The sequence below is a fragment of the Periophthalmus magnuspinnatus genome, chromosome 15 (assembly GCF_009829125.3).
Source record: "Periophthalmus magnuspinnatus isolate fPerMag1 chromosome 15, fPerMag1.2.pri, whole genome shotgun sequence".
Taxonomy (NCBI): Eukaryota; Metazoa; Chordata; class Actinopteri; order Gobiiformes; family Gobiidae; genus Periophthalmus; species Periophthalmus magnuspinnatus.
In genome coordinates, this window is record NC_047140.1 from 31,461,154 (window position 1) to 31,489,039 (window position 27,886).

At 43.5% G+C, this 27,886-nt stretch overlaps 2 protein-coding genes across 2 annotated transcripts in view; one reads left to right on the forward strand and one right to left on the reverse strand.

Annotated features, from left to right (window-relative positions):
- map3k21 (mitogen-activated protein kinase kinase kinase 21) overlaps positions 1 to 6,602 on the reverse strand; it is a 35,393-nt gene extending 28,791 nt beyond the window's left edge. Inside the window, exon 1 of the mRNA XM_033979176.2 lies at positions 4,779 to 6,602. Coding sequence (XP_033835067.1) covers positions 4,779 to 5,583 — 805 coding nt within the window. The 5' untranslated portion in view covers positions 5,584 to 6,602. The remainder of the gene's footprint in view (positions 1 to 4,778) is intronic.
- A 979-nt stretch (positions 6,603 to 7,581) lies between these two features.
- Positions 7,582 to 27,886, forward strand: part of pcnx2 (pecanex 2) — a 38,466-nt gene continuing 18,161 nt past the window's right edge. The window contains exons 1-24 of the mRNA XM_055227118.1: positions 7,582 to 7,767; positions 9,771 to 9,970; positions 11,378 to 11,495; positions 11,576 to 11,612; positions 12,309 to 12,829; positions 13,134 to 13,328; positions 13,763 to 14,215; positions 15,304 to 15,478; positions 16,327 to 16,465; positions 16,545 to 16,681; positions 16,749 to 16,827; positions 17,607 to 17,739; positions 18,164 to 18,306; positions 19,903 to 20,056; positions 20,603 to 20,635; positions 21,617 to 21,788; positions 21,871 to 21,981; positions 23,630 to 23,721; positions 24,837 to 24,946; positions 25,028 to 25,145; positions 25,753 to 25,845; positions 25,942 to 26,092; positions 26,623 to 26,764; positions 27,606 to 27,783. Coding sequence (XP_055083093.1) covers positions 7,615 to 7,767; positions 9,771 to 9,970; positions 11,378 to 11,495; positions 11,576 to 11,612; positions 12,309 to 12,829; positions 13,134 to 13,328; positions 13,763 to 14,215; positions 15,304 to 15,478; positions 16,327 to 16,465; positions 16,545 to 16,681; positions 16,749 to 16,827; positions 17,607 to 17,739; positions 18,164 to 18,306; positions 19,903 to 20,056; positions 20,603 to 20,635; positions 21,617 to 21,788; positions 21,871 to 21,981; positions 23,630 to 23,721; positions 24,837 to 24,946; positions 25,028 to 25,145; positions 25,753 to 25,845; positions 25,942 to 26,092; positions 26,623 to 26,764; positions 27,606 to 27,783 — 3,837 coding nt within the window. The 5' untranslated portion in view covers positions 7,582 to 7,614. The remainder of the gene's footprint in view (positions 7,768 to 9,770; positions 9,971 to 11,377; positions 11,496 to 11,575; positions 11,613 to 12,308; positions 12,830 to 13,133; positions 13,329 to 13,762; positions 14,216 to 15,303; positions 15,479 to 16,326; positions 16,466 to 16,544; positions 16,682 to 16,748; positions 16,828 to 17,606; positions 17,740 to 18,163; positions 18,307 to 19,902; positions 20,057 to 20,602; positions 20,636 to 21,616; positions 21,789 to 21,870; positions 21,982 to 23,629; positions 23,722 to 24,836; positions 24,947 to 25,027; positions 25,146 to 25,752; positions 25,846 to 25,941; positions 26,093 to 26,622; positions 26,765 to 27,605; positions 27,784 to 27,886) is intronic.

A 27,886-nucleotide genomic window follows, 5' to 3' on the forward strand; every position in this document is an offset into this window, starting at 1 on the left:
TGTCCCACATTATAAATATTTTAACTGTGAGTAACTGTACTCAGACTCTAGGATTAAAGTCTTATGTGAGCAAAAATAACCGACAATTTCCAAGAAGTGCAAAGACGATAAATACTGACACAAAAAATACTGTTCCATGTTTCAAATATGGGACGATAAGTGAATGTTGTGATTATTGTGATAAATCTGCACTTCTGCTCAAAGAAATGAAAATAAAATCCATACAGCGAATCATTTAATGAGTCTGAACACTGACAGAGGACAGAGGACAGGACACAGGACAGAACACAAGACACAGGACAGAACACAGGACAGGACACAGGACAGGACACAGGACAGAACACAGGACAGGACACAGGACAAGACACAGGACAGAACACAGAGGACAGGACAGAACACACAGGACAGGACAGAGGACACAGGACAGGACAGAGGACACAGGCCGCAGGACAGAGGACACAAGACGGTGCACAGGGCACAGGACAGAGGACACAGGACAGAGGACACAGGACGGTGCACAGGACACAGTTCACAGGACAGAGGACACAGGACGGTGCACAGGACACAGGACAGAGGACACAGGACGGTGCACAGGACACAGTTCACAGGACAGAGGACACAGGACGGTGCACAGGACAGAGGACACAGGACGGTGCACAGGACACAGTTCACAGGACAGAGGACACAGTTCACAAGACAGAGGACACAGGACGGTGCACAGGGCACAGGACAGAGGACACAGGACAGAGGACACAGGACACAGTTCACAGGACAGAGGACACAGGACAGAGGACACAGTTCACAGGACGGTGCACAGTCCAGAGGACACAGGACACAAGCTGCAGTCGTGGAGTGTCATTCTGCACATTCCTGTCGTACTGAGCGACGCTGCAGAAGTGAAACTGCTTCATGTGGTTTGGGTCTTGGCCCAGAGCCAAGTTTCACTTATTATTTTTGTCTTATCTAGAAATTCAGCAAAACACGACACAACACACACTCAACACACACTCAACACACACTCAACACACACTCAACACATACGTGTGGAACGAGCACAGAAATGAAGTTTAACACAGGCCAAAAGATAATTTATGTTATTTTAGTCACGACATCGGGGCTGGAAGGAAGTAAAGTACAAGCAGTAAAGTACAAGCAGTAAAGTACAAGCAGTAAAGTACAAGCAGTAAAGTACAAGCACATACAGTACATAAGTAAAAAGTTGATTCGTATTTTTACTGTTGGAACAGAATATGTCAAATTTTTTTATCATTTTTTAACAAATAACACTGAAATAATGAAATACTTTTACTTTTTACTCCTAAAGTGCATTTTTAAACGTGTGCTTAAATACTTGAGTCAAGTTGATTTTTTCATGTGATTATTTTATTTTAGTAACTTTTTACCTCTGTATCTGTACTTCACTTAAGTACATTTTACAGTGGATACCTTTTACTTTTACTCGAATACATTTGAGAGCAGTATCTGTACTTTCTACTCCACTACATTTTTGAACAGGACTGAAAAGTAAAAGTACTTTTCATATGATTTGAGGGAGTATTTTTACCATGTTTGTGGAAACATCCTGACTAAAGTTTAAAAGTTCAGGCTTCTGCTTTGAGCAAAACAAAAATATATACACAAAAATCAGAAGAAAAATGAAGAACCTGATTCATTTTGTTTCTGTTGAACAAAATGTTTCATTTTAAATCGATATTTCTACATTTACACTTTAAAAATGTACTTTAAGAGTAAAAAATAAAAGTGTTGTTCATTTGTTAAACAGGTCCTTTCATATTTTTATGTAAGTAGATTTTTTCATGTGATACTTTTACTTGAGTAACTTTTTACCTCTGTATCTGTACTTTTACTTAAGTACCAAACGTGAGTACTTCTTCCTTCACTGAATCACATACGTGGAATAGCACTGCAAAGAGCCACTGATTAAATCAAGTCAAAGTCTCGTTTCTTTTCTGTTTGAGTTTGTCCAAACCCAAACGCTCGAGCTGAGACATGAGACGAGAGGCGAGTTAAGAGGGAGAGAAACGGGAAGGAAACCCTCTCAGTCGGAGCCAATAAGAGGAGCCGCTCTCAGAGATTAAATATGAACAGAACAAAACAAAACCAGGGCTTTGAGACCCTCCGAGTTCTAGCCATTCTTCTGGCCACAGTAGCCTAGCAACCGCTGCTTGACCAGTCCATTGTGCAAACGTATGTTAAGCTTTTATCCCTCATTAGCAACATTCCTCCCTGCAGGCTGGGATTTTCCAGATTAGGTTGAAAAACACAAAAGAGATTGGCCAAATCTCACTGACTTCCAACATATTACTTTACAGGCTAATCACTGATCAAATAGCTGCATGTTTGTCTGTGAGAGTTGTACTGTGTGAGCTGATAACTGACCGAGAAGTGGAGTCCACACTGAGACCGAGTGCTCTGGCTGTGGTTCAATTCAACTTTATTTCTGCCATGATGTTTCTATAACTGACCCAAGTGTCTCGTATAAAAGTCAACAGAAAACAAACACAGACGCATGTGTACGGTGCTGTTTGGGGTCGTTTTAGTGACTGAAAACAGCAGTGTGACACATCTGGGGACGCCATCTTTAGATCTGAGGTGCAAACGCCTTCGCTCAGGGCGGCAGAGTGGACTCGTGCGCTTTATAAAACTTATATTTAAACTCACAGGTCAATAACACGACGCCACAGAGATGTGACCCGCCTCAAACTCTATAGGGGGCGTGTTTATCTTTGACAAATATGGAATTAACTGGGTCCAGAGTAGATATTTTATTTTATTTATTTATGTGTTTATTTATTTATATATATATTTTCATTTTGTTTTATTATTTATTTATTTATATTGAATTATGGACTAATAAAATAATAAATAAATAAAAAATCTATAAAAATAATACAATTTCTTGGACCTTCTTTCAGATTCCTGCCTGATTCTGTTTCGTTTATACAATTTAGTTTGTACAGTTTACACAAAAGAAATGGAACTTTAAACGTGTAAAATAAATGTTCTTTGTTTTTGACTGAGAAATGGCTTCAGAAGTGGATTTAGAGTCGTTTTAGTATCGAGAATCGTCCCCATCGACCCCAATAATCAAAATTAAATCACAGAGGACTTAAAGATTCACACCCCCAGCACGTGTGTGTGTGTCCCCGGTGTGTGTGTGTGTGTGTGTCCGTGTGTATATGTGTTTTCTGACCCTTTTGCCTCTTTACAGACAAACACAAACTCTGGCCTCATTCACATTTGAGTCAACACTTGTATTGATACAGATGTCCAGACTGTGACCCGCTCGCTCTCCGCTCCTGCCTCGTCTGGTGACCGCCGCGGCTTTCCAGAGGGTCGGTCTACTCAGCGCCGCGGCCTCCTACAGGGTCAGTCTACTCAGCGATGCCATTTTAATGAAAATAATCACAAAAATGAACTGTCTGCATCACATAATTTCAAAATAAAGCGACATAATTTAACATAATTTCCCAGTCGACGTGATTCTCTCTGCTCTGACCAAACGAGGCTGCGCGCACACGTATACATTTATATATAAAGTGTATTCGTGACCTGTTGTACGCTCTGTTTTGGTGCTTTTGAGCCTCGCAGAGCTGGGACACAGAGCTGGAGTCGTGTTACACTCACTCACCTGGAGGAAGGGGCCGTGTGACTCATTGTGAATATAGTTTTCAGCCGCTTTAATTTTTGACTCAAATCTTTTATCCGCCACACGTCACGATCCAGAAATGACTAAAAATGAACCGTGCAAAAGGTTCACGTTCCATTTGCGTAAACTGTTTTAAAACGCGTTCTAATATCACGCCTGGAGGTTTGTCTTGCCCTTTGACCTCCATTATCAGTCGTAAACAACGCGGTTGACTGGAAACGTGGCCTGACCGTGGGTTGATGTGGTTAGAGTTTAGTAAATCGGTGAATATTTTAACACAGTAAGAGCCTGAGGTGAGGAGGGGGCTGGGAAGGTGGGAATCTGGGTGCAGCTGAGCAAACTGACCCCGTTTCACATCCTCATGACAGTAGAACCCCCGCCCCCTCCCACCGCCTCTGCTAACACGGCTAACATTTAAATAAAACTAAAAACAACTGAAGTACTTTTAAAGAGCTCATATCACGCTGTTTTCTATGTTATAATGTCCATTTCCTCGTCAAAAACAGACCTGGAGTTGTGTTTTTTTGCTTCATTCACACATTTAACGCACAAACAAACTGGCAGATTTAGGCCAACTTCTTCTCTCAGACTGAAAACACTCTGTTCCACCTTGTGATGTCATCGTGTGGTGATACAGGAAGTGCTCCACAGTGTGTTTTTAAACTCCACACACCTTCATTTCTAGAATCATTTGGATCATTTCAGCCCCGGAGTTTTTAAATCTCTGGTGAACTAAAGGTAAATGGAGCTGATAAAAACTGTTGAAAACTACCACTTCATGACATCACAAGGTGGAACAGAGCGTTTTGAGCTTTGGAGATGTAGATGGACTAAAAAAATGGAAACAAAACACAACTCCAGGTCTATTTCTGAGGAGGAAACAACATTAGAACATGGTTTAACACTCACAACAGTCAGTTTTGTCTAATATTGGACCTTTAAATGAGAATCAACACAATTAAAGCTTTAAAAATGGCCCTATATTTTAAATCTGTTTCAATCTTTGAGCCAAATGCTTGAATAAATAAAAAGTGTGAGTAGTTTGTACCATTTAAGTCAAATATTAAAGGAACGTAGTTAATAAAGCCACAGTTAACTCTGTACTTACTGTTACTAGACTTGAGGTCCCGGTGGATGATGGGCACCACGGCGCCCTCGTGCAGGTAGTGCATCCCTCGGGCGATCTGCACCGCCCAGTTGACCAGGATGTGAGGTGGGATCCTTCTCCCAGTGAGCGCCCGGTTCAGAGTGCCTCCTCGGGCGTACTCCATGACCAGACACAGGTTGGGCTCCTCCAAACACACTCCCTCCAGTTTGATAATGTTCGGGTGCTGCAGCATGGAGAACAGTTTTGCTTCTTGTTTCACGCTGGCAGCGGTGGCCGTTATGTCCTCGTCTGGATCCTGCCTCGCCGCCTTCACCGCCACCTCCTGATCTTTCCACGTTCCTCTGTAAACTTTGCCAAATCCGCCCACGCCTATGATTTCTTCCAAAACCAGTTCACTGAAGGGGATGCGCACCGGAGAGCCTGGCACGCGCTCCGGGGCGGTGGCGGCGGGGATACGGTAGATCGCGGGCTGATACGTCACATAGTTGGATGGAAAAATCCCGACGCGGTGGTTGACTTTCCCCGTCCACCAGCCCTCGTCCCCGGAGATCGCCGCGTCCTTGGACAGAACCTCCACCACGTCCCCGCGCCGCAGACTCAGCTCGTCCTCCCCGCTCGCCTCGTAGTCGTAAGCAGCTGTCCACAGAGACCGAGACGGGCACAGAGGGGCAGAGTGCGCCCACGACCTCGTCGTGGGGGGCTCAGTCCAGCCACGCTCCCCCGTCCCACCTCCCCGCTCCCCCGTCCCATGCTCCCCCGTCCCACCGCCTTCACCGTTTGGGGAAGCGGCCTGAGAGACTTCCATGTCCTAGAGGCTGTAGTGGCACCATAAGGCGCAGAAAATTTAGGTCAAACTGTGGAAGAGCGACGGGAAAAAAGAAGTTTAAGAAGCATCGTTAGGACATCGGATGGGACGGGAGAAAGGGAGACATGACAGGAGAAAAGGAGAGGAAAGAGAGAGGGGAAAGAGGAAAAAGAGAGGAAAAGGAAAGGGGACAGAGAGGAAAAGGAGAGGAAAAGGAGAGGAAAGAGAGCAGAAGGAGGGCAAAGAGGAAAGAGAAAGGAAAGAGAGCAAAAGGGGAGGAAAAGCAGAGCAAACGGAGAGCAAAAAGAAAGGAAAAAGAGAGGAAAATCAGAGCAAAGAGAGAGGAAAAGGAGAGTGAAAAGGGAGAGCAAAGGGGAACTCCCTGCGCACAGCTCACTCTGTCCAAAGTCCTGAGACCAGCTCTGATCCACGTCGTCACTCCTCAAATGTCACTTCACTAAAGTTTGTGTAAAAGTCCAGAGAAAGTTTGCGCCTCGTGTCATCCGGGATAAAGAGGCGCAGATCCCCGGGACAGGCGCACAGTGGAGTCCAGCAGGTCACACTCTGCAGCCTGATGAAGCTAACAGGAGCTAACACTAGCCTCTTCACTGATGCGCTGTGAGTTTTGGCAGGTGCGGCAGGAGGTGCACCTGCCCTGTCCTCACTGCGTCAAACTAAAGCAGCAGTGGCGCAAACGTGGATCATATGCGCATATTCTGATCTGTGAGACTTAAAGAGCAGTTTGCATTAGTTCCATCCATATCTGCAGCACATACCACACTTTGGGCTAGCAGCTTAGCTTAGCACAGGAGCGCAGTCTGGTCCCGAGCTTTGGAAAAGTAGAGGAGAAGTTTTATCCAGGATTATTCTAAAGTTACACCAAACTGTCCAGAGCAGCTGCGAGCGCGAGGGCTGATAACTCTTAAAAACATCTTCTTCTCGATGTTAAAAACAGAAAAACTGGAGTTATTCGTCCATTTTTAATCAAAACAACCCCCATCGCACAGTCTCCGCTCGAGCCAAACGCAGCAGTGGATCATCCAGAGTCTGTGCGCTCTGCTGCGGGCGGAGGAGCGCTCTGATTGGACAGCACAGGACACGTGACAGCAGCAACACCGGGGGAGGGGGAGGAGTCTGCGGAGGAATGTGAGCAGAGCGCGAGCGCCTTAAAGCTGTGCAAAATGAGAGCTCTGTGCGCCTAAAAGAGGTGTAAAAACACAGCTCTGTGCGGAAAAAAGAGCTGTGCAAAAACATCCCTGTGCAAAAAGAGCTGTGCTAAAAAAGCTGTGCAAAAAGAGTCATGTGCAAAATCAGTCCTGTGCGGAAAAAGCGCTTCGCTGGGACCAGGACCAGTTGTAAATCTAAAATGGTCACATTTTTCCACCTTCAAGTCACTCAAAGCGCTTTACAACAAGGAACCACTCACACACTCACACACCAGTGCACACTGACACTGAGGGAAAGGGGGGTTAAGTGTCTTGCCCAAGGACACAACGACAGCATTCATCTGTGTGAGTTAGAATCGCACCGCCAACCTATGGATCAGTGGACAAACACTCACCAACTGAGCCACTGTCGCCCCCTTGTCCTCATTACAGAGAGGACAAGAAAACATAAGAATAATAACAAATACATATAATACACTAATAATAATAATAATAATAATAATAATAATAATAATAATAATAATAATAATAATATCTTGTTTTGTAGGGAGGACACAGGGGGGAGGGGCGTCGTGGGAAGGACGCGGCGGATGCTGCGCAGTGAACGCGCTGGAGGCAGAGAGGTGAACATGAGGATGAGGATGGAGATAACAGCAGCATCAGAGGAACAGAAGAAGAAGAAGAAGGACTTTGAGACGACGCCGAGGACGAGCTAAGTCATGACGGAAGAGAAGCAGCTCCGCAGCGCGCAGACCCGCAGGCGCCGCGTCAGCTGCGCCACATAAACAGTTTTTTATTGTCGCCTCGCAGCAGCAGCACCATTCACCCGTCCAACCTGAGCGGGGAGGAGGAGAGCGAGGGGGACATGGGCTCCCAGGTTGTGCAGACCCTGCGCCAGGGGGTCTGGGCATCTCTGACCGGGGGCTGGTACCACGACCCGGAGCAGAACAAATTTAACAACTCGTGCCACCTCTATCTGTGGATTTTCCTGCTCATGTTACCTTTGTCTCTCCATCTGGTGAGTGGGGCGCTCATGACGTGACGTTCAAGGCCGCGATAGGCTGCGTGAAGGAGCCGAGGGAGTCACGCGCTGCTTCTCTGAGGAACACTGCGGCTCAGAGCAGGAGCCAGAATGTGTCAGGGCTGCAGGAAAAACACAGGAAAAAGACAGGAAAACAAACAGGAAATGGAGGAAAATACAGGAAAATACGAGAAAACACAAGAAAAACACAGGGCCAGAGGAAGGACAGTGTCGCAGTGTTTCCCGCGTCAGAGACAGGACGCGTGGCTCTGTGTGTGTGGCTCTGTGTGTGTGGCTCTGTGTGTGTGGCTCTGTGTGTGTGGCTCTGTGTGTGTGGCTCTGTGTGTGTGGCTCTGTGTGTGTGGCTCTGTATGTGTGGCTCTGTATGTGTGGCTCTCAGTGTGTGGCTCTGTATCTGTGACTCTCTATTTGTGGCTCTTTGTCGTTGTCTTTTGTGGCTCTGTGTGTGTGGCTCTGTATGTGTGGCTCTCAGTGTGTGGCTCTGTATCTGTGACTCTCTATTTGTGGCTCTTTGTCGTTGTCTTTTGTGGCTCTGTGTGTGTGGCTCTGTATGTGTTACTCTACTTGTGGCTCTTTGTTGTAGTTGTCTTTTGTGGCTCTGTATGTGTGGCTCTCTGTGTGTGGCTCTCTGTGTGTGGCTCTGTGTGTGTGGCTCTGTGTGTGTGGCTCTGTGTGTGTGGCTCTGTGTGTGTGGCTCTCTATTTGTGGCTCGTTGTTGTTGTCTTTTGTGGCTCTGTATGTGTGGCTCTGTATCTGTGACTCTCTATTTGTGGCTCTTTGTTGTAGTTGTGTTTTGTGGCTCTGTGTGTGGCTCTGTGTATGCGGCCCTGTGTGTGTGTGTGGCTCTCTATTTGTGGCTCGTTGTCGTCGTCTTTTGTGGCTCTGTATGTGTGACTCTGTATCTGTGGCTCTCTGTGTTTGTGGCTCTGTATCTGTGGCTCTCTACTTGTGGCTCTTTGTTGTGGCTCTGGTCTTAATTATTGACTAAACCTGAAGATCAGATCCTCATCAGACCAAAACTGGATTAGAATTTCATCGTCAGCGTCTCTGAAAACTTAAAAACTCTAGAAAAAATAAGGTCCAAACAAATTAAGAAATGTCTCCTCCAGAAACAAACAAACAAACAAACAAACAAACAAACGTGTGTCATAGTTTCACAGTTTACACATAAAGACAATCTGAGTCATGTGACCTGCTCGGAGCGGCGGCCATGTTTGATTCTTCCAAGTTCACCGCAAAATAAGATCAGAGACACAACACACACAACACACAACACACAACACACAACACACACACAACACACAACACACACACACAACGCACAACACACAACACACACAACGCACAACACACAACACACAACACACAACACACATCAGGATCTGGATATTTCACATAATTATCTTTAAGAAAAATAATATTACATTTAATTTGTTATGATGTTATTGTTGTGCGACAGTAGCTCTGTGTTCGTCAGTTCAAATCTCGCTCTCGACTTTAACGTCTGAGGTTGAGCGATTCCAGATCCCACAGATGAACCCTGCCGTTGTGTCGTTGGGCAAGACACTTAACTCCCCTCGCCTCAGTGTTTGTGTCGAGTGAATAGTTCCTTGAAAGTGGAAAACCGCTGTAAAAAAAAAAAAAAGCGACTATTTTCCGTTTTTACACTCGACACTGCATCAGAAAATCACTTTTTTTTAGTTTATATTTGTAAAAAAATAGCTAAAAATGTCTCGTATTTGTGTAAAACTGAGATTAAACATGAGGAAAACGAAACATTTAACTTATGTTCTAATGAAAAACAGGAGCGGGATGTCATGCGTTTTCCTCGTCCCATTTCTTTTCAAGCTTAAACGAGAAAAATATGTGACTTAAAGAGTGCGTTAAGTTAAAGTGGACCCATGTAAACCGACGTCTTCTGTTCATTAATCTGCTCAAAATAAACACAACCTGAAATCTAACCTGTGTTTTTCCTCCAGGCTCTCCCTCCCACGACCATGGCTTTAAGCATCTACTGCTCGTCCGTCACCGTTTTCTTCATCTTAATCAAAATGGCCAACTACCGGCTCCACGTGATGTTCGACGAGGGCGAGGCGGTGATCCGGAACAGCCTCTCCGACCTCAGCAAAGCCCCAGACAAGAAGAGTAACGCCTCAGATGCTTGTTCTGCTGGTGTGAGGTGAGTCCCGGCCCTGCGTCGTTGATGGTTATGGTCGATCGTGATTTCAGAAGTCGAAGAACCTGCGAAACGTGACCTCACAGTGTTGGGAAGTAACTGAAAACATGACAAAAATAATACAAAAATAAAACATTCTGAATACTAGACTTGTCACAATTATGTCTGGGGTGAGTTTTGTTATTTTTGTTTTGTTTTTTTCTACATTTTAATAACATTTGAGCTTTAGAAAATTGGAATTATTAACAAAAATGACACAAACTAATGATTTAAGTGTTGTTTTTTATTGTTCATTTATACATTTCAATGATATTTAGCAGTATTTTACATTTAGCATATTTTTTGTGGATAATTTTAAATTTTATGGTTTGGTTTTTCTCGTCTATATTTACATCAGCAAAATATCACACTTCAAAATGTGACAGACTTTTTCATTTTATGGTATTCAGAATTCATCCAGCTCTTGTGGTGAGGCAGGTGTGATTTATTTTTATTTTTTTTGTTTCTAATTAATAATAAATAATAAATCCAAATAAAAGAAATACATATAATAAATAATATATAATAATAAAATAAATAAATAATAAATAAATAAAAATATATAATAATAATAATAATAATAATAATAATAATAATAATAATAATAATAATAATAATAATCATAATAATAATAATAATAATAAATACATAATAATAAATACATAATAATACATAATACATTAATAATAATAATTAATAGATTGATGCAGAACAAACAGTGAAACAAAAATTGTAATTATGTCATGTTTTTTTTACACTATAACATCATGAAGCTTTGTATAAACCATAGACTGTTGATATAAATGGACAGAGCTAACCTGCTAGCTGCCACGTTCCAAACAGGAAGTGATCATGTGTGCACTTCCTGCTCCATCGACTCTGGCTCCAATTCACTTTCTATTGAAAAACTCTGTCCTCTCTCTGTCTCTGCTGCTTCAGACTCATTTTGATCTTAAATGTTCGTATTAACCCTCTACATGATCCTGGGGTTTTTATTTCACTTTTGTGTCTGTAAATCAAGACATGAACATTAATAAGAGACACGTCCACATCTTTAAACAGTCTGTGTTGTAAAAGTATTCCATATTATTCCGTATTCTGTAACTAAACACATTTTCATCGAGTTATTTTGAGTCTGTTATGACCCAGTGGTTCTCCCCAAAGGAAGTTATTCTCATATATAGGTCAATGTAATTATTTCCGGTGAATGAAACAAAATTCTGACCCCAGATTAGTCCACACAGCGTCGGGAGAGTCGCATTCGTTTGTTCAGTTATTTCAAAAGTCGTCAGATTTTAACGATCAGTTTGTAAATCACACATAGAGTATCATCTGCACATCCTGGATTATTATGTCTCTTTTGTTTGACAGGAAAAGCAGCACTGTACCCGACAGCGTCCCCATGTCCATGCTGGGTCGGAAACGCACCAGCCCTGTGATCCAAGTGACCGTGAAACAGACCGAAACGGACCCAGGGCTGATCGGAGCGGTGAGTTCACAACGCACTCAAAATACAGATAATAACTGTTGGGTTTTAAATCAATCGTTTTAAATCTGTGTTCTGTTCAGGAGGGCTTAAAATCAGAAGAAACAAAAACTGCCGAAGGTGAGATGATTTCACGAGAAGGTAATGTTTTAATTTTGAATGAACTTTCACGAAGGACAGTAGGACAAATGGAGCGTGTGCAGGAGCAGAAACTGTGTAAAGACGTGGACAGAGTGTCTCAAATGAAGCTCAAACGGGGCCAGAGCAGTTACAGCGGCTAAGCTGGATCCGAGTTCTGAACACGAGTGTCATAGCAACCAAAGAGCCAATCAGGAGAGAGACTGTCAATCAAACCTGTTGCTAACGCTAGCGGGAGGGAAAGGACGCGCCTGATTTGTCTGTTATTAACGTTCATATCTTCGTTTGCGGATAAAATTGCAAAATAAAAACCCCAGGATCATGTAGAGGGTTAATACAAACATTTAAGACCAAAATGAGTCTGAAGCAGCAGAGACAGACACAGTTTTTACATAGAAAGTGAATTGGAGCCAGAGTTGATGAAGCTGAAAGTGCGGACATGATCACTTCCTGTTTGTAACGCGGCGGCTAGCAGGTTAGCTATGTCCATTTATATAAACAGTTAGTTGAAGAGGGTTGAGTTCCACTTTTCTACTAGACTGTTCGGTTTATCCGGTGTAGACAAGTCACTTCCTCTGGCACAGACACACATATAGTTCCACTTTTGTAATCACATGTACAATCCGAGAGACTCCGTGATGCTCACGTTTTAATCATTTTAAACTCTATTGATCTTAGGACACGGTTTGAGCACCGCGGAGCAGAGGCCGTTGGCGGTCGGCCTTCAGCTGAGTCCAGAGCCGTCTCCCGAGGACCTCTCCAGCCCCAACCCCGACCAAGCCGCCCCTCTGCTGCTGGCCCAGCAGAGACCCCCGTCCAAAGCTGAGAGGGAGGAGGTGTGTCCTGAGTCCTCGAGTGGGACTAACGCAGGAGCAGAAACTATTAAAACGATAAGAAGAGACGAGGACAGTCAGAGCTCTCACACCAGGCTCACACGGACTGAAAAACAAAACTCACCAGATTCAGAAAAAAGAGACGAAGAGAAGGACTGTGACAGTAAAGAGGCGTCAGATCCAGAAACAGCAGATGAAGGTCTGCCCCCGTCTAAAGGAAGTGGAGATGAGAGCGAGGAGGAAAATCAAGGACCCAAAGACTCGTCAGACGCCAACAACAACTCATCAGACGCCAACAACAACTCAGTGCTGAGCTCACAGCACGAAGACGACGAGTTTGTGGACATCCCAGAACTGCCCCTACAGGTACATCCTCAGGTACACAGAGGTACATACAAGTACACAGAGGTACACAGAGGTACATACAGGTACATCCTCAGGTCACCTCACTCAACAGGTACACAGAGGTACACAGAGGTACACAGAGGTACATACAAGTACACAGAGGTACATACAGGTACATACAGGTACACAGAGGTACACAGAGGTACATACAAGTACACAGAGGTACATACAAGTACATACATGTACACACATGTACATCCTCGTGTCACTTCTGTTCTTACAACATCATTCTAAACAAAAATAACTGTCCATTTCTTGTGTTCAGTCTGAAGAAGCAGAGGAGGCGTTCTGCTCAGACGAGATAGAGGTGGTTCTGGTGGATAACTCCAGACCAGGCCCCGCCTCCTCTCACCTGGACGACAGCGACACTGTGAAAATCATCATCACGATGTCATGTGACCCTCAGACCGCGGCTCAGCTGGAGGAGAGTGTGAAGCAGAGCCTGCTGGGAAATACACAGGTACATTTAACACTTTAGGACTGTTTCAAACGGCATCTTCAGATTTGAGCCAAACAAAAATAAATACACAAAATTCAGAAGAAAAGTTAAGAAACTGATTTGTTACTGTGACCAAAATATGTGCCAGTTTAATCAATATCACTTTAACATAGTAATAACTTGCGAAATACTTTTAGTTTTTACTCTTAAAGTACATTTTAAACAGGTACTTAAATACCTTTACTTAAGTCGATTTTTCCATGTGATACTTTTACTTTTACTTGAGTAACTTTTTGCCTCTGTATCTGTATTTGTATTTGAGCAACAAGTGTTTTGTTTCTAAATACGACACAATAACTAACAGGCCTTATGGAGTTTGTGTCTAGAATCCGCCTTTTCAGATTTTGGGGTTGGATTTTATTTCTGGTAATTAAATGTTTTTTCTAAACGTTCAGGATTCTGGAGAGTGCCACATCAAGATCCCCGTCATCACGTTTGAATGTCCAGACGAAGAGGAACAGCTGGACGAGGCGAAGGACTCAGAGGACGAGGACACGCCCAAACAACAAACCAGCCCCACTGAAGAGTTTCACCTCTGCAGAGAGACGGCCGGCTCGGACTCCCCGACGCCGGAGTGTCCAGGAACAGGCCTGGACAATCCGGGCCTGCAGCTGACCTCAGAGAGCACGCCCAGCCCTCAGGTCACCAACGACAACAGCTCCTCCGGCATCGACGTGAACTCACACCCGGACGACACCGAACCGCTAGAGGCGAAGGCGGACACGAGGGGGTTTCTGCGTATCCCCCCCGCGCTCGGCCGATGTGGACCCGGAGGACGGACCCACATCCGAGGACTCAGCATGGACAGCGGGAAAGACGCCGTGCTGCTGTCGGACCGCGGAAATACAGTATGTCACTGTGACTCAGGTTATTGTAAATCAGGAAAGTTTATCTGTACAATTAGTACACAAGGTAATTCAAAGAACTTTACAGAATAAGAAAGAAACATTAAAATCACAATACAACAAATCGAAACATAAAGAATCAATGTAAAATGAACATTAAAAGAGGCAGAATAAAAGCCTTTTATTCACAGCAGATAAACAGAACTGAGCCTGGACTTAAACATGTCAAAGTCTCACATCTTCAGGACGACTGTTCCAGGTTTAAACTGAACAAAACTCAAACGCTGATTCACCTTGGTCCTGGTTTAGTCCTGCTTTAGTCCTGGTTTAGTCCTGACTTAGTCCTGGTTTAGTCATGGTTTAGACCTGGTTTAGACCTGGTTTAGTCCTGGTTTAGTCCTGGTTTAGTCCTGGTTTAGTCCTGGTTTAGTCCTGGTTTAGTCCTGGTTTAGTCCTGGTTTAGACCTGGTTTAGTCCTGGTTTAGACCTGGCTTAGTCCTGGTTTAGTCCTGGTTTAGACCTGGTTTAGTCCTGGTTTAGTCCTGGTTTAGTCCTGGTTTAGTCCTGGTTTAGACTTTATTTAGTCCTGGTTTAGTCCTAGTTTAGACCTTGTTTAGTCCTGGTTTAGTCCTGGTTTAGTCATGGTTTAGACCTGGTTTAGACCTGGTTTAGTCCTGGTTTAGTCCTGGTTTAGTCCTGGTTTAGTCCTGGTTTAGACCTGGTTTAGTCCTGGTTTAGTCCTGGTTTAGTCCTGGTTTAGTCCTGACCTGGTTTAGACCTGGTTTAGTCCTGGTCTAGTCCTGGTTTAGTCCTGACTCTGGGCACCAGGAGGTTGTGGGCTTGTTATTTTTGTTTATTTTAGTTATTTTAGTTGAATATTGTGATTTAAAATGTGCAAATTGTAGGAATGGTCATAAATTGTCATAAATTGTCATATAACTGTAGAACACAAACAAACACAGTAGGTCTAATTTAACTATACCATGTAATTTAATCTGTCACTTCTTAAAAAACATACTTAATTAAAATAAATGTTTGTTTGTAGAAGCAGGAGCCTTTTGAAACCCACTGCCTCTTATTCCATTTTTCAGACAACGATGACAAGCTCCAAATCTGACCTGGAGGCGAAGGAAGGACAGCTCCCCAATGAATCCAACTTCCTGGAGTTTGTGTCACTGATTGGTTCATTAAACACTCGAGTGGGAGGAGCCAGTGCACAGGAGAAAAACACATCCGAACACAAAAGGGACGCGCCGGCTTCAGAAGGTAAAAACAGAACAGTGTAGTGTCAAAATGTAAATGTCCTGTATCACACGAAACTGACTTTTGTGAAGCTTTAATCCATGTCCTCCTCAAAAACACACCTGGAGTTGTGTTTTGTTTCATTCACACACGTTTGAGTCACATTATCATCAGTCTGTGACATCTACAAAGATCAAAATGTGACGTTCCACCTTGTGATGTCATCAAGTGGTAGTTTTCAACTTAACAGCGACTTTTACCTTTAGTTCAGGAAAGGAGAGAAAAGAGGAGAGAGGAAAGAGCAGAGAAAAGAGGAAAAATGAGAGAGGACAGAGGGGAAAGGAGAGAGGAAAGAGGGGAGAAAAGAGGAAAGATGAGAGAGAAAAGAGAGAGGAGAGAAAATAAGAGAGAAAAGAGGAGAGAGGAGAGAGAAAAGAGGAGAGAGGAGAGAGAAAAGAGGAGAGAGGAGAGAGAAAAGAGGAGAGAGGAGAGAGAAAAGAGGAAAAATAAGAGAGAAAAGAGGAGAGAGATAAGAGAAAAGAGGAGAGAGGAGAGAGAAAAGAGGAGAAAAAAGAGGAAAAATGAGAGAGAAAAGAGGAGAGAAAAGATGAATAAGTAGAGAACAACAGCTCCTTTTGCCTTTAGTTCAGGAGAGATTCTGGGTCTGAAATGATCCAAATGATTCTAGAAATGAAGGTGTGTGGAGTTTAAAAACACAGTGGAGCACTTCCTGTATCACCACACGATGACATCACGAGGTGGGACAGAGCGTTTGTGAGGAGGAAACAACAGTAGAACATAGATCAGAGAATTGCATAATATGTCCCCTTTAAATAATGTGTGTCTAAAGTGAAGTGTTTTTTTATTTCCAGATAATCTCAGTACCACCACCCCACCAGAGGAGGCAGTCACAGACACCAGTGCAAACATCAAACCAGAAAGACCTCAACCTCCGAGCAGTCTGCCCACGCGACACGCCCCCACACACATCCCCATCGTCTCCCCCGACAGGTGCAACAGGACAGACTCCACACGATCACTTTTAATGCTTTTAATTCTAACCTCTGCAGTATTTTTGTCTCCTGTCCAGTCCGCAGACAGAGAAAGACCCGGATTATGACTCTTTACCGTCACAAACGTCTCAGTCGGAGAGCTCCATGCTGCAGGTCATCTGTCGACCTGAAGCCACCAACAAAGAAGAGGCCTACACCTTCCACACTGTGCACCGTGAGTGGATGTGTGTGTGCGCTTTGTTTTAGTTACATTATGTGATCGTTTTCCTTTATCCCGTCAGGAGATCGGCCGCGGAAACTGTACGCAGAACGAGCCTTAAACCTGCCGCTCGGAGCAGAACTCATAACAGGAAACATGTGGTATTATCTGTCTTTACTTCAGCCTCTTCTGAGTTTAATATAAAGTCAAAGGTTTGGACGCAGCCTTTTGTTCAGTGTTTTTTATACACGTACAAATAGATTTATATAGATTTATTTAGATAATGACACCACTGTCCTCCTTAAACAGATATTTGTGTTTTGCTTCAGCTGATCTGTGTCTAACTCCAGAACGTCACATGATGTTCTTGTTTTTTACTAGTTACATCACTGTGTTAGTAAAAAAAAAAAGAAAAAAGTTGCTTACACTAATCCCTTTCTTTGTACTGGCCAACACTGCAAACAGACATCAAATATATGAAGTAACATATATGGAAATGTGTACATTTTTTAACATTCAAATCCTCAAAGTAACTTAAAAAATATTTAGTAGAGTTATTTATTTAACTTTCTTCTTTATTACATAATTCCAGATATCTTGATTCATATATTTGTTGTCTATGCAGGGCCGTCCACAGACATTTCGGGGCCCAGGGCAAGACGCCTCACATGGGCCCCCTCTAATTTAAGTTAATGGGATGAAGGTCCAATTCTGGGCCTTAAAACGCCGGGGCCCGGGACAACAGACCCCTTTGTCCCCCCCTGTTTTCTGCCTTGTCCCTATGCAGAAATGTAGAAAGTAGTAAACATTAACAAACCTTGAATGAGCGGGCGTGTCCAAACGTTTGACCGGTTGTTTAACTCTATTTCATTCTTCTTTAATTTGTTTGGTTTGTGAAAATGTCCTTTTGCCTCATGTCTGTCTGTCTTTGCCTTTGTAGCGACCTGCTGTCCACGTCGTCCAACTCTGAGGGTCAGGACGGGCTGATGGGTCACTCCGACTGTCCTTTCCAGCGCCGCATTATCCCGGCTCACAGACTGCGGCCGAGGAGGACACACCCTGAGATCTTTCAGGTCATTATCTCGATACAAGCTGCAGGTCACTTTTCACATTTACAACATACGGACCAGTGTGTTTCACCCGTCATCATCACTGTTTGGGATTTAATTGGTTCATTTGGTCAGCGTTAGGCTCCAGATAATGAGTATTTTAGTAGTTGACCTGTGTGCGTTTATAGTTTTAATTAATTAGTCCACAAGTCAAACCATTATTTCAAATTCTATATTAAGATTTTAACACATTTTGACTTTATAAAGGTTGAAAAACGGTGACTGGACGCTCTGTATAGAAAACCTACTATTTATTTATATCAGCGGGGGGCCCATTTGAGTCTTATCACCCCGGGCCCCCAAATTTCTGTTGACGGGCCTGGCTATTACAATTATCAAAATACAAAAAAAAACAAAAACTGTAATTTTCTCTGTGTCTTTTTATCAGGAAGAAGACTCTTTGGACGAGTCGTCAGAAGCCTCCACGCAGGAAAAGCCCAAACAGAAAATTTATTACAAACTGAGATTATTTCCCGGTAAATGGATCAATATCCTGTACGACCGGCTCACGCTGATGGCGCTGCTGGACAGGTACAAACATAAAACACAACATTTACATTTTAGTTTGAGTGTCTGAAGTGAGAGACAGTGTTGGGACGGAACTGAACACATGTATCCAGGGCCGGTCCGAGCTTTCAGGGGGCCCGGGGCTAAAAATTTGTCCGTGGGGCCCCCGACAGTGGACGTACCCCGACTCAGCTATTGGTGATTCACATTTGACAACATCCTGACTCTGCTCTCATCACTTTGACCCGTTGTATTTGCATTTACAGCTGAAACCCGAAGTTTACACACACTATATAAATGGACATGTTTTTTGTTTTTTGTTTTTTTCTCACTGTCTGACATGAAATCAGACTGAATTTTTCCTGTTTTAGGTCAACTAGGATTAACAAAATTATTTCTATTTGCTAAATGTCAGAATAATGAGAGAAGGATTTTTTTTGGGACAATTTTTCATGACTTTCAGGTGTTCACATACTGTATTTTTCAGACTATAAGTGTCACGTTTTGTCAGTTTAGTTTGTCCAGGGTGTGACTTATATGTGAAATGATTCAAATATATAAAGTCACATGTTGGTTCTTGTCGCAGTGACAGTCGTGCGAGGGGCTCTAGACTTGTATCATTTAAAATATCAACATTACGGTGATTTAAAAGACAAAGAGAAACACTGAACAGAAATGAGTTATTCAGAAGTGACACCGAGGACGAAGAATTCAGTGGATTTATTGATTTGGAGTGAGATCCAGAGTAAACTTGTTGTTTTTTCTGCTTTATTTATCTGATTAACTGTTAATATCTTACGTTAACAAACCAGACACATGTTCAGTTCTGTCTGTGCTTCATGGAGCTGAATAAATATAAATGTGTTACGTTAGCGTGATGTACTGATATTCAGCCTGTTGTTCCACATTTTATTATTATTATTAGAACTTGACTTTAAAGATAAAATGTCTGTTCTTGGTCTTGGATTTTGTAAAATAAATTTCCCCCAAAAATGTGACTTATAGTCCAGTGCGACTTATTTTTTTTTCTTCATTATTCTGCATTTTTTGGTGGTGTGACTTATACTCTAGACCGACTTATAAAAATACAGTACTTATCATTAGTATTTGTACCTTTGCCTTTAAACTGTGTGACTTGGGTCAAACATTTTGGATTTCCTTCCACAAACTTCTCACAATAGTTAGCAAGAATTTTGGCCCATTTCGTCCAGTTTGAATAGAAATGATATTGTTAATCCTAAATGACCTAAAACAGGAAAGGTTTAGTCTGATTTCATGTCAGACAGTGAGAAAAAAACAAAAAAAAACGTATGTGTCGTCTGGTTTTCAACTGTATCTGCCATGTTTTTTCACTATAAACTTAAAGTAAAAGTATTCCAAGTATTCAGAATTATCAGTTTATTATTGTTTTAAATTACGTATTCATTTCAAATCAATTAAAGTTTATTTCTATAGCACATATAAAACACCTGTATGTCCCGTCTCGTGTTAAATACCAGGGAGAAGAGGATCTGACAGGCAGAGGGCGCTGTTCTATAGTCTATAGTGTTCAGTTTTCTGTAACTAAACACATTTCCTTCCCCTCGCTGACGACAGAATTCGTGTGTTTGTTTTATGCAGAAATCAAGACGTGTTGGAGAATCTGGTGGCGGTTTTCATGGCGTTTCTGGTGTCGTTTCTGGGTTTTGTGCTTCTTAATCACGGCTGTTTCAAGGACTTCTGGGTCTTCCAGTTCTGCCTGGTTATCGCCAGCTGCCATTATTCTTTACTGAAGGTAACGAGCAACAGCGAAAGGATGTTTTTGTGAACCTGATTTACTTAAAGGGCCCATATTGTACTGTTTTTTAATGTTCTAATGTTGTTTCCTCGTCACAAACAGACCTGGAGTTGTGTTTTGTTTCATTTACACATGTTTAACACACAAACCTGCAGATTTAAGAGTTCTTCTCTCAAACACTTAAGGTAGAACTTGAAAACTACCACTTGATGACATCACAAGGTGGAACAGAGCATTTTGAGCTTTGAAGATGTTACAGACTAATAATAAAGTGTGACTCAAACATGTGAGAATGAAACAAAACACAACTCCAGGCCTGTTTTTGAGGAGGGAACAGCGTTAGAACATGATTTAAACCTCACAAGAGTCAGTTATACGTGATATTGAACCTTGAAGCGTTTCATCTAAACACAAACGAGTCAAAACTGGAGCTGAAGTTCCCTGTTTCAGTTCAGAATCTCTCTTTCACTGCTGCTTTCTGTTTGTGTCATAGATTCTTGTGAAATTATCTTGTAAAATTGGTTTTGTTTTTGTTTTTTTAAGAGTGTCCAGCCAGACGCAGCTTCCCCTACTCATGTAAGTGAAAGACGCCTTATTTATCTCATAATAATAATAAAAATAATAATAAAATAATAATAATAATAATAATAATAATAATAATAATAAAATAATAATAATAATAATAATAAATAATAATAAATAAATAATAATAATGAATAATAATAATAATAATAATCATAATAAAAAAATAATGATAATAATAATGATAATAATAATAAATAATGCTAATAAATAAATAATACTAATAAATAATAATAATAATAATCATCATCATAAAATCATAATAAAAATAATGATAATAATAATAGTAATAATAATAATAATAATACATAAACAATAATAATAATAATAAAAAAAAAAATAAAACACATAAAAATCATAATAAAAAATAAGTAGATAAATTAATAAAAAATAAAATAAAAAATAGAATAATAATGATAAGAATAAAATAAAACAAAACCTTACACTTATAATGTGCCGAGGCTCGTCAAAGCTCTCAAAAACACTACACATCGTCATTTATTCACTCCACACTCGGTGATGGTCAGGTACAGTTGTAGTCACAGCTGCCCCGGGACACACTGACGGCAGAGAGGGTGGCACCATCCGACCACGACGGAGGCACCGACCCAGCTTTTTCAGTTCCAATTCTGACACTAGAGCTCGAGATACTACAGCATTTATTTCCCAGACGGATCCTAAAGGGCGATGTAGCTGTTATTAATCTCTCAAGTAACGACAGAACAGCTTTGTGTAAATAAAAACTCAAACATTCAAACATTATGAGACTTTCTGGGACGACTACAACCTGTAAATAGCACTGGATTGGCACAGCACCACCGGCCACACGTTACACGTTTCACACTGCGCTGAAGTGTCTTGCCAAAGCGCACACAGCGACACACTTGGTCCGAGCAGGAATCCACCCTCTGACCTCCTGGTTGGGGGGTCACCGCTCTAACCCCTCACAGCTCCTCGTCACTGTTGCGTCTCCAGGGTCATAATCAGCTGGTGGCCTACAGTCGCGCGGCGTATTTCTGCATCTTCTGCGCTCTGATCTGGATCCTGGAGCAGCTGCTGATCATCAAAGACCTGCCCAGCTCCAGCCTGTACGGAGTGACCATCGTCTGCCACGACGCCCTCAGCTTCATCCGGGACATGTTAGTAGGTGAGGGTCAGCGTGGACAACGAGGACGCCTTTTACTGAGCGGTCACTAAACGCCGTCTGATGTGTTTTTGTCTCCAAACAGGCTTCACTTACTGTTTCCCCATCACGTTCTTAGTGGGACTGTTCCCTCAGATCAACACCTTCACCATCTACCTGCTGGAGCAGATCGACACGCACGTCTTTGGAGGGACAGGTCCGAGAAAAACTCTACACTCAACACTTATTTTTGTAATATTTCACAGCTGTTATACCCACTCAGACGGTCAAAAGTCTGAATGCACCAGCAGGTTCAGTGTGGTTTTATTTATTTGGACTATTTTGTACATTTTATAAACAAACAGAAGACGTCAGATCTTTAAGGAAATAAGTGATTATGGAGAAAAGAAGAAAAGAAGAAAGTGAAAGAACTCTTTTTTTAATGTATTTTATCTTCAAATGCTCAAAGTAGAGAGACAGAGAGAGAGTGAGGACAGAGAGAACAGAGTGAGAGAGAGAAAGCAAGAGAGAGAGAGAGACAGAGAGAGAGTGAGAACAGAGTGAGAGAGAGAAAGAGAGAGAGAGACAGAGAGAGTGTGAGGACAGAGAGAACAGAGTGAGAGAAAGAGAGAGAGACAGAGAGAGAGTGAGGACAGAGAGAACAGAGTGAGAGAGAGAAAGAGAGAGAGACAGAGAGAGAGACAGAGAGAGAGTGAGGACAGAGAGAACAGAGTGAGAGAGAGAAAGAGAGAGAGACAGAGAGAGAGACAGAGAGAGAGTGAGGACAGAGAGAACAGAGTGAGAGAGAAAGCAAGAGAGAGGAAGAGAGAGGGAGAGGGAGAGACGGAGAGAACAGAGTGAGAGAGAGAAAGAGAGAGAGAGAGACAGAGAACAGAGTGAGAGAGAGAAAGAGAGAGAGAGAGACAGAGAGAGAGTGAGAACAGAGTGAGAGAGAGAAAGAGAGAGAGAGACAGAGAGAGTGTGAGGACAGAGAGAACAGAGTGAGAGAAAGAGAGAGAGACAGAGAGAGAGTGAGGACAGAGAGAACAGAGTGAGAGAGAGAAAGCAAGAGAAAGGAAGAGAGAGGGAGAGAGTGAGTCGGAGAGAGACAGAGAGAGACAGATAGCATGAGAGAGAAAGGAGGGAGAGAAAAAGTGGAGAGAGAGGGGGGAGGAGAAAAAGAGAGGTTGAGAGAGAGAAAGCGCGAGGAAAGAGAGAGTGGAGAGAGAGAGGGGGAGAAGAGAGCGAGAGAGAGAGCGACAGATAGCATGAGAGAGAAAGGAGGGAGAGAAAAAGTGGAGAGAGAGGGGAGGAGAAAAAGAGAGGTTGAGAGAGAGAAAGCGTGAGGAAAGAGGGAGGGGAGAGAGAGGTGGGAGAAGAGAGAGAGCAGGAGAGAGTGAGGGGGAGAGGAGAAAAAAAGAAAGGTTGAGAGAGAGAGTACAAGAACAGAATGAGAGAATGGAGCATGGGAGGAGAGAGAGAAAACAAGAGAGGGGGAGAGAAGAGAGAGAGAGAGAGAGACTTATTTAACTTTTTTCAGCTTCATATATTTAATGTCTTCTGTTTGTTTATAAAATGTAAAAAGTCAAAATAAAAATAAATACGAACATTGACTGAGGGGGCGTGTCTAGACTGAGGGGGCGTGTCCAGACTGAGGGGGCGTGTCCAGACTGAGGGGGCGTGTCCAGACTGAGGGGCGTGTCCAGACTGAGGGGGCGTGTCCAGCCTGAGGGGGCGTGTCCAGACTTTTCCAGGTCGTGTTTATTAGTTTAAACTCTGGACGTGCTGCTCTGTGAACATCATTTTTACTTTCACAGTTAAACTCTTTCGTTCTTTCTTTCTTTTAATCTGGTTTTGTGTTTCAGCTGCCACCAGTCTGGTCTCTGCCGTCTACAGCATCCTGCGCAGTTTGATCGCTCTTTTTCTTCTTTACGGTTTCTGCTTTGGTGCTCTCAAGGTAAAAAATAAAAATAACAATGAATTAAAACATATTACACTTTTATCTCATCTCTGTTTTAATGTCGTTTCCTCGTCACAAACAGACCTGGGGTTGGGTTTTTTTGTTTCATTCTCACATGTTTAAAACACAAACCTGCAGATTTACACTGAGTTCTTCAAACTGAAAACACTCTGTTCCACCTTGTGATGTCATCATGTGGTGATACAGGAAGTGCTCCACTGTGTTTTTAAACTCCACACACCTTCATTTATAGAATCATTTGGATCATTTCAGACCTGGATCTGCCAGTCTACTGAACTAAAGGTAAAAGGAGCTGTTGTTCTCTCCTTATTCATCTTTTCTCTCCTCTCTCTTTTCTCTCTCATTTTTCCTCTTTTCTCCCCTCTTTCCTCTCTCCTTTCCCCTCTGTCCTCTCTCATTTTTCTTCTTTTCCCTGCTCTTTTCTCTCTCCTCTTTTCTCTTATTTTTCCTCTTTTTTCTCCTCTTTTCTCTCTCCTCTTATCTCTCTCCTCTTTACTCTCTTATTTTCTCTCCTCTCTCTTTTCTCTCTCATTTTTCCTCTTTTTTCTCCTCTTTTCTCTCTCCTCTCTTCTGTTTTCTCTCTCATCTTTCCTCTTTTCTCTCTCCTTTCTCCTCTTTTCTCTTCTCTTATCTATCTCCTCTTTTCTCTCTTATTTTCTCTCTCTTTTCTCTCTCATTTTTCCTCTTTGTTCTCCTCTTTTCTCTCTCCTCTCTCTTTTCTCTCTCATCTTTCCTCTTTTCTCCCCTCTTTCCTCTCTCCTTTCCCCTCTGTCCTCTCTCATTTTTCCTCTTTTCTCTTCTCTTTCCTTGCTCCTCTTTTCTCTCCTTTCCTGAACTAAAGGTAAAGTCGCTGTTCACTTGAAAACTCCCACTTGATGACATCACAAGGTGAAACGTCGCATTTTGATCTTTGTAGAAGTTCCAGACTGATAATAAAATGTGACTCAAACATGTGAATGAAACAAAACACAACTCCAGGTGTGTTTTTGACGCACTAACAGCTCTAGTGCAGATTAAACCTCACAAACGTCCATTTTGTGTAACATGGGACCTTTTATATTTGGTGTTTTTGTGTTTTTGTGTTTTTTCAGGAGCCGTGGGACGAGCAGCACACTCCGGCGTTGTTCTCTAGTTTCTGTGGCCTTCTCGTGGTGTTTTCGTACCACCTCAGTCGTCAGAGCAGCGACCCCGCCGTGCTGATGTGAGCCGTGAGCCGTGAGCCGTGAGCCGTTTGAGTCGTCCAGATGTGAGACGATTCTCTGTGACTCTGATCTTTTAACAGGTCCCTGGTCAAGTCGAAGCTCGTGCCGACGTTAGTGGAGAGTGAGGAAGAGGAGGAGGGGGACGAGGAAGAGGCGGACATCAAAGACCCGCTGCCAGAGAAACTGCAAAACTCCATGGTAACAAGGCAATTTAACTCACTAAAGCACATTTAAAACAACGTGAGCTGATCACAGTGTTTCAGATAAAAGTGTGAACAGAACAACAAAACACCAGGATGTGTTAAATACCAGGGAGGAGACACACAGAGAGGACCAGCAGAGGGCGCTGCATAGGATACAACACTGTAAAACTGCTGTGGTTTAGTTTTGGTTCAGTCCTGGTTTAGTCCTAGTTCAGTCCTGGTTCACTTCTGGTTTAGACTTGGTTCAGTCATTGGTTTCGATCTGGTTTAGTCCTGGTTTAGTCCTGATTTAGTCCTGGTTCAGTCCTGGTTCCGTCCTGGTTTAGACCTGGTTTAGTCCTGGTTTAGTCCAGGTTTAGACCTGGTTTAGTCCTGGTTTAGTCCTGGTTTAGTCCCGGTGTAGTCCTGGTTTATGACGAAGTTGCACGCTTCGCGAAGACAGTCTGCAACGATGAGTGCATGGGCGAATAGGGGGCTCGGGCCTAATAAACAGTCTGTCCTGTGTTAATGTTGTGTTACTGTTGTGTTACTGTTGTGTTACTGTTGTGTTACTGTTGTTTTACACTTGTGTTTTGGCTCAGTGTGATGTTTTTGTTTTACAGAAGGACATTCTTCTGTCTGACCTGGTCGTCTGCTCTGTGGCCTACATCCTCACATTTGCCATCACAGCGAGTACAGTGTTTCTGTCTCTGAAGGTACTCTCCACTCCCAGTACTGTAGTACTCTCCACTCCCAGTACTGTAGTATTTGTACACCTGATATTTGAGTATTTCTGTTGGTTTTGTGTACAGCCTTTTGTGACGCTCGTGCTTTACGCTCTGGCTGGGACCGTGGGCTTCGTCACACATTATCTGATCCCACAGCTCAGGAAACATCACCCCTGGCTCTGGATCTCACACCCCGTCCTCAAGACCAAAGAGTACTACCAGTTTGAGCCCCGAGGTGGGTACTCTGTCTGTCTGAGCCCACAGGTGGGTGCTCTGCTCTGTCAGGGTACATGCAGGTGTCTCTCTCTCTCAGTTTGATTTTCTCTTAGATCCTATATCATAAAAGAGTAAAAGTAAAAGTAGTAAAGTAAAGTACTGTACTCGAGTAAAAATCTGAGCTATGAGAGAAAGAGAGCGAGGGGGAGAGAGAGCAAGGGGGAGAGAGGGAGGGGGAGAGAGAGGGAGGGGGAGAGAGAGGGAGGGGGGAGAGAGGGGGGGGGAGAGAGAGAGAGATTGAGAGGGAGGAGAGAGGGAGACAGAAAGCGAGAGAGGGGGGGAGAGCAAGGACAGAGGGAGAGAAGAGAGAGAAGGAGGAAAGAGAGAGGGAGAGGTCGGAGGAGAGAGTTATTTTAGTTTTTTCTACATAATTCCAGACATCGTACTTCGTATATTTGATGTCTTGGGAGATACTTTTACTTTTCCGTGGGTACTTTTCTCTCTTGTATCTGTGTTTTTCCGTCTAAATGAAGTACTTTTGCGCCGCAGAGGACGCGGTGCTGATGTGGTTCGAGCGTCTCTACGTCGGGCTGTTGTGTTTTGAGAAGTACGTGGTTTATCCCGCCATCGTCCTGAGCGCTCTGACCAACGACGGCTTCGCTCTGAGCCACCGCAAGAAGCTCGGAATACAGTAGGTCACATGATCATTCTGCTTCACCTCTCTCTCCTCTCCCCCTCTCTCTCTCTCTCTCCTCTCCCCCCTTTGCTCTCTCTCCTCTCCCCCCTTTGCTCTCTCTCTCTCCTCTCTTCCCTTTGCTCTCTCTCCTCTCCCCCCTTTGCTCTCTCTCTCTCTCCTCTCTCCCCCTTTGCTCTCTCGTTCTCTCCCCCTCTCTCTCCTCTCCCCCCTTTGCTCTCTCTCTCCTCTTTGCTCTCTCTCTCTCCCCTCTCTCCCTTTGCTCTCTTTCCCCACTCTCCTCACTCCCCTTGCTCTCTCTCTCTTCCATCACCTCTCTCGCGCCCTCTATTCACTCTCTCCTCTTCCCCTTTGCTCTCTCCTCCCCTCTCTCCTTTTCTCCTTTCCCCTCTCCCCTCTCTCTCCTCTCCCCCCTTTGCTCTCTCTCTCTCCCTCTTGCTTTCTCTCTCTCCTCCCTCTCTCTCTCTCCTCCTTGCTTTCTCCCCTCTGTCCTCCCTCTCTCCTTTCACCTCTCCCCTCTCTCTCCTCTCTCCCCTTTGCTCTCTCTCTCTCCTCCTTGCTTTCTCCCCTCTCTCCCCCCTCTCTCCTTTCCCCTCTCCTCCCTCTCTCCTCTCCCCATTGCTCTCCCCCCCTTGCTTTCTCTCTCTCCTCCCTCTCTCTCTCTCCCCCTTGCTTTCTCTCTCTCCTCCTTGCTTTCTCCCCTCTCCCCTCTCTCTCTCCCTCTCTCTCTCTCTCCCCCTCTGTGAGTCATATGATTCTTCTTCTCTCCCGCTCGTCTTTCTCGTGCGTTCTCTCTCTCTGCGTTTCAAACCCTCAGACGTGTTTCTCTCTGTTTCAGTTGTGATGTTCTCTTGACGACCGTTGCCGGGCTCAAACTCCTCCGCTCGTCGTTCTGTGATCCCAGTTTTCATTTCCTGACTCTTCTGTTCACTCTGGTCTTTTTCCACTTCGACTGTCCGCACGCCTCCGAGAGCTTCCTGCTGGACTTCTTCATCATGTCCATCGTCTTCCACAAAGTGAGAAACGAAAACAGTCCGTTCTCCCCCACAGACTGTTTAAATAAATGGATGTAGCTAACATGCTAGCCGCCGCTACGTTCCAAACAGGAAGTGACCACGG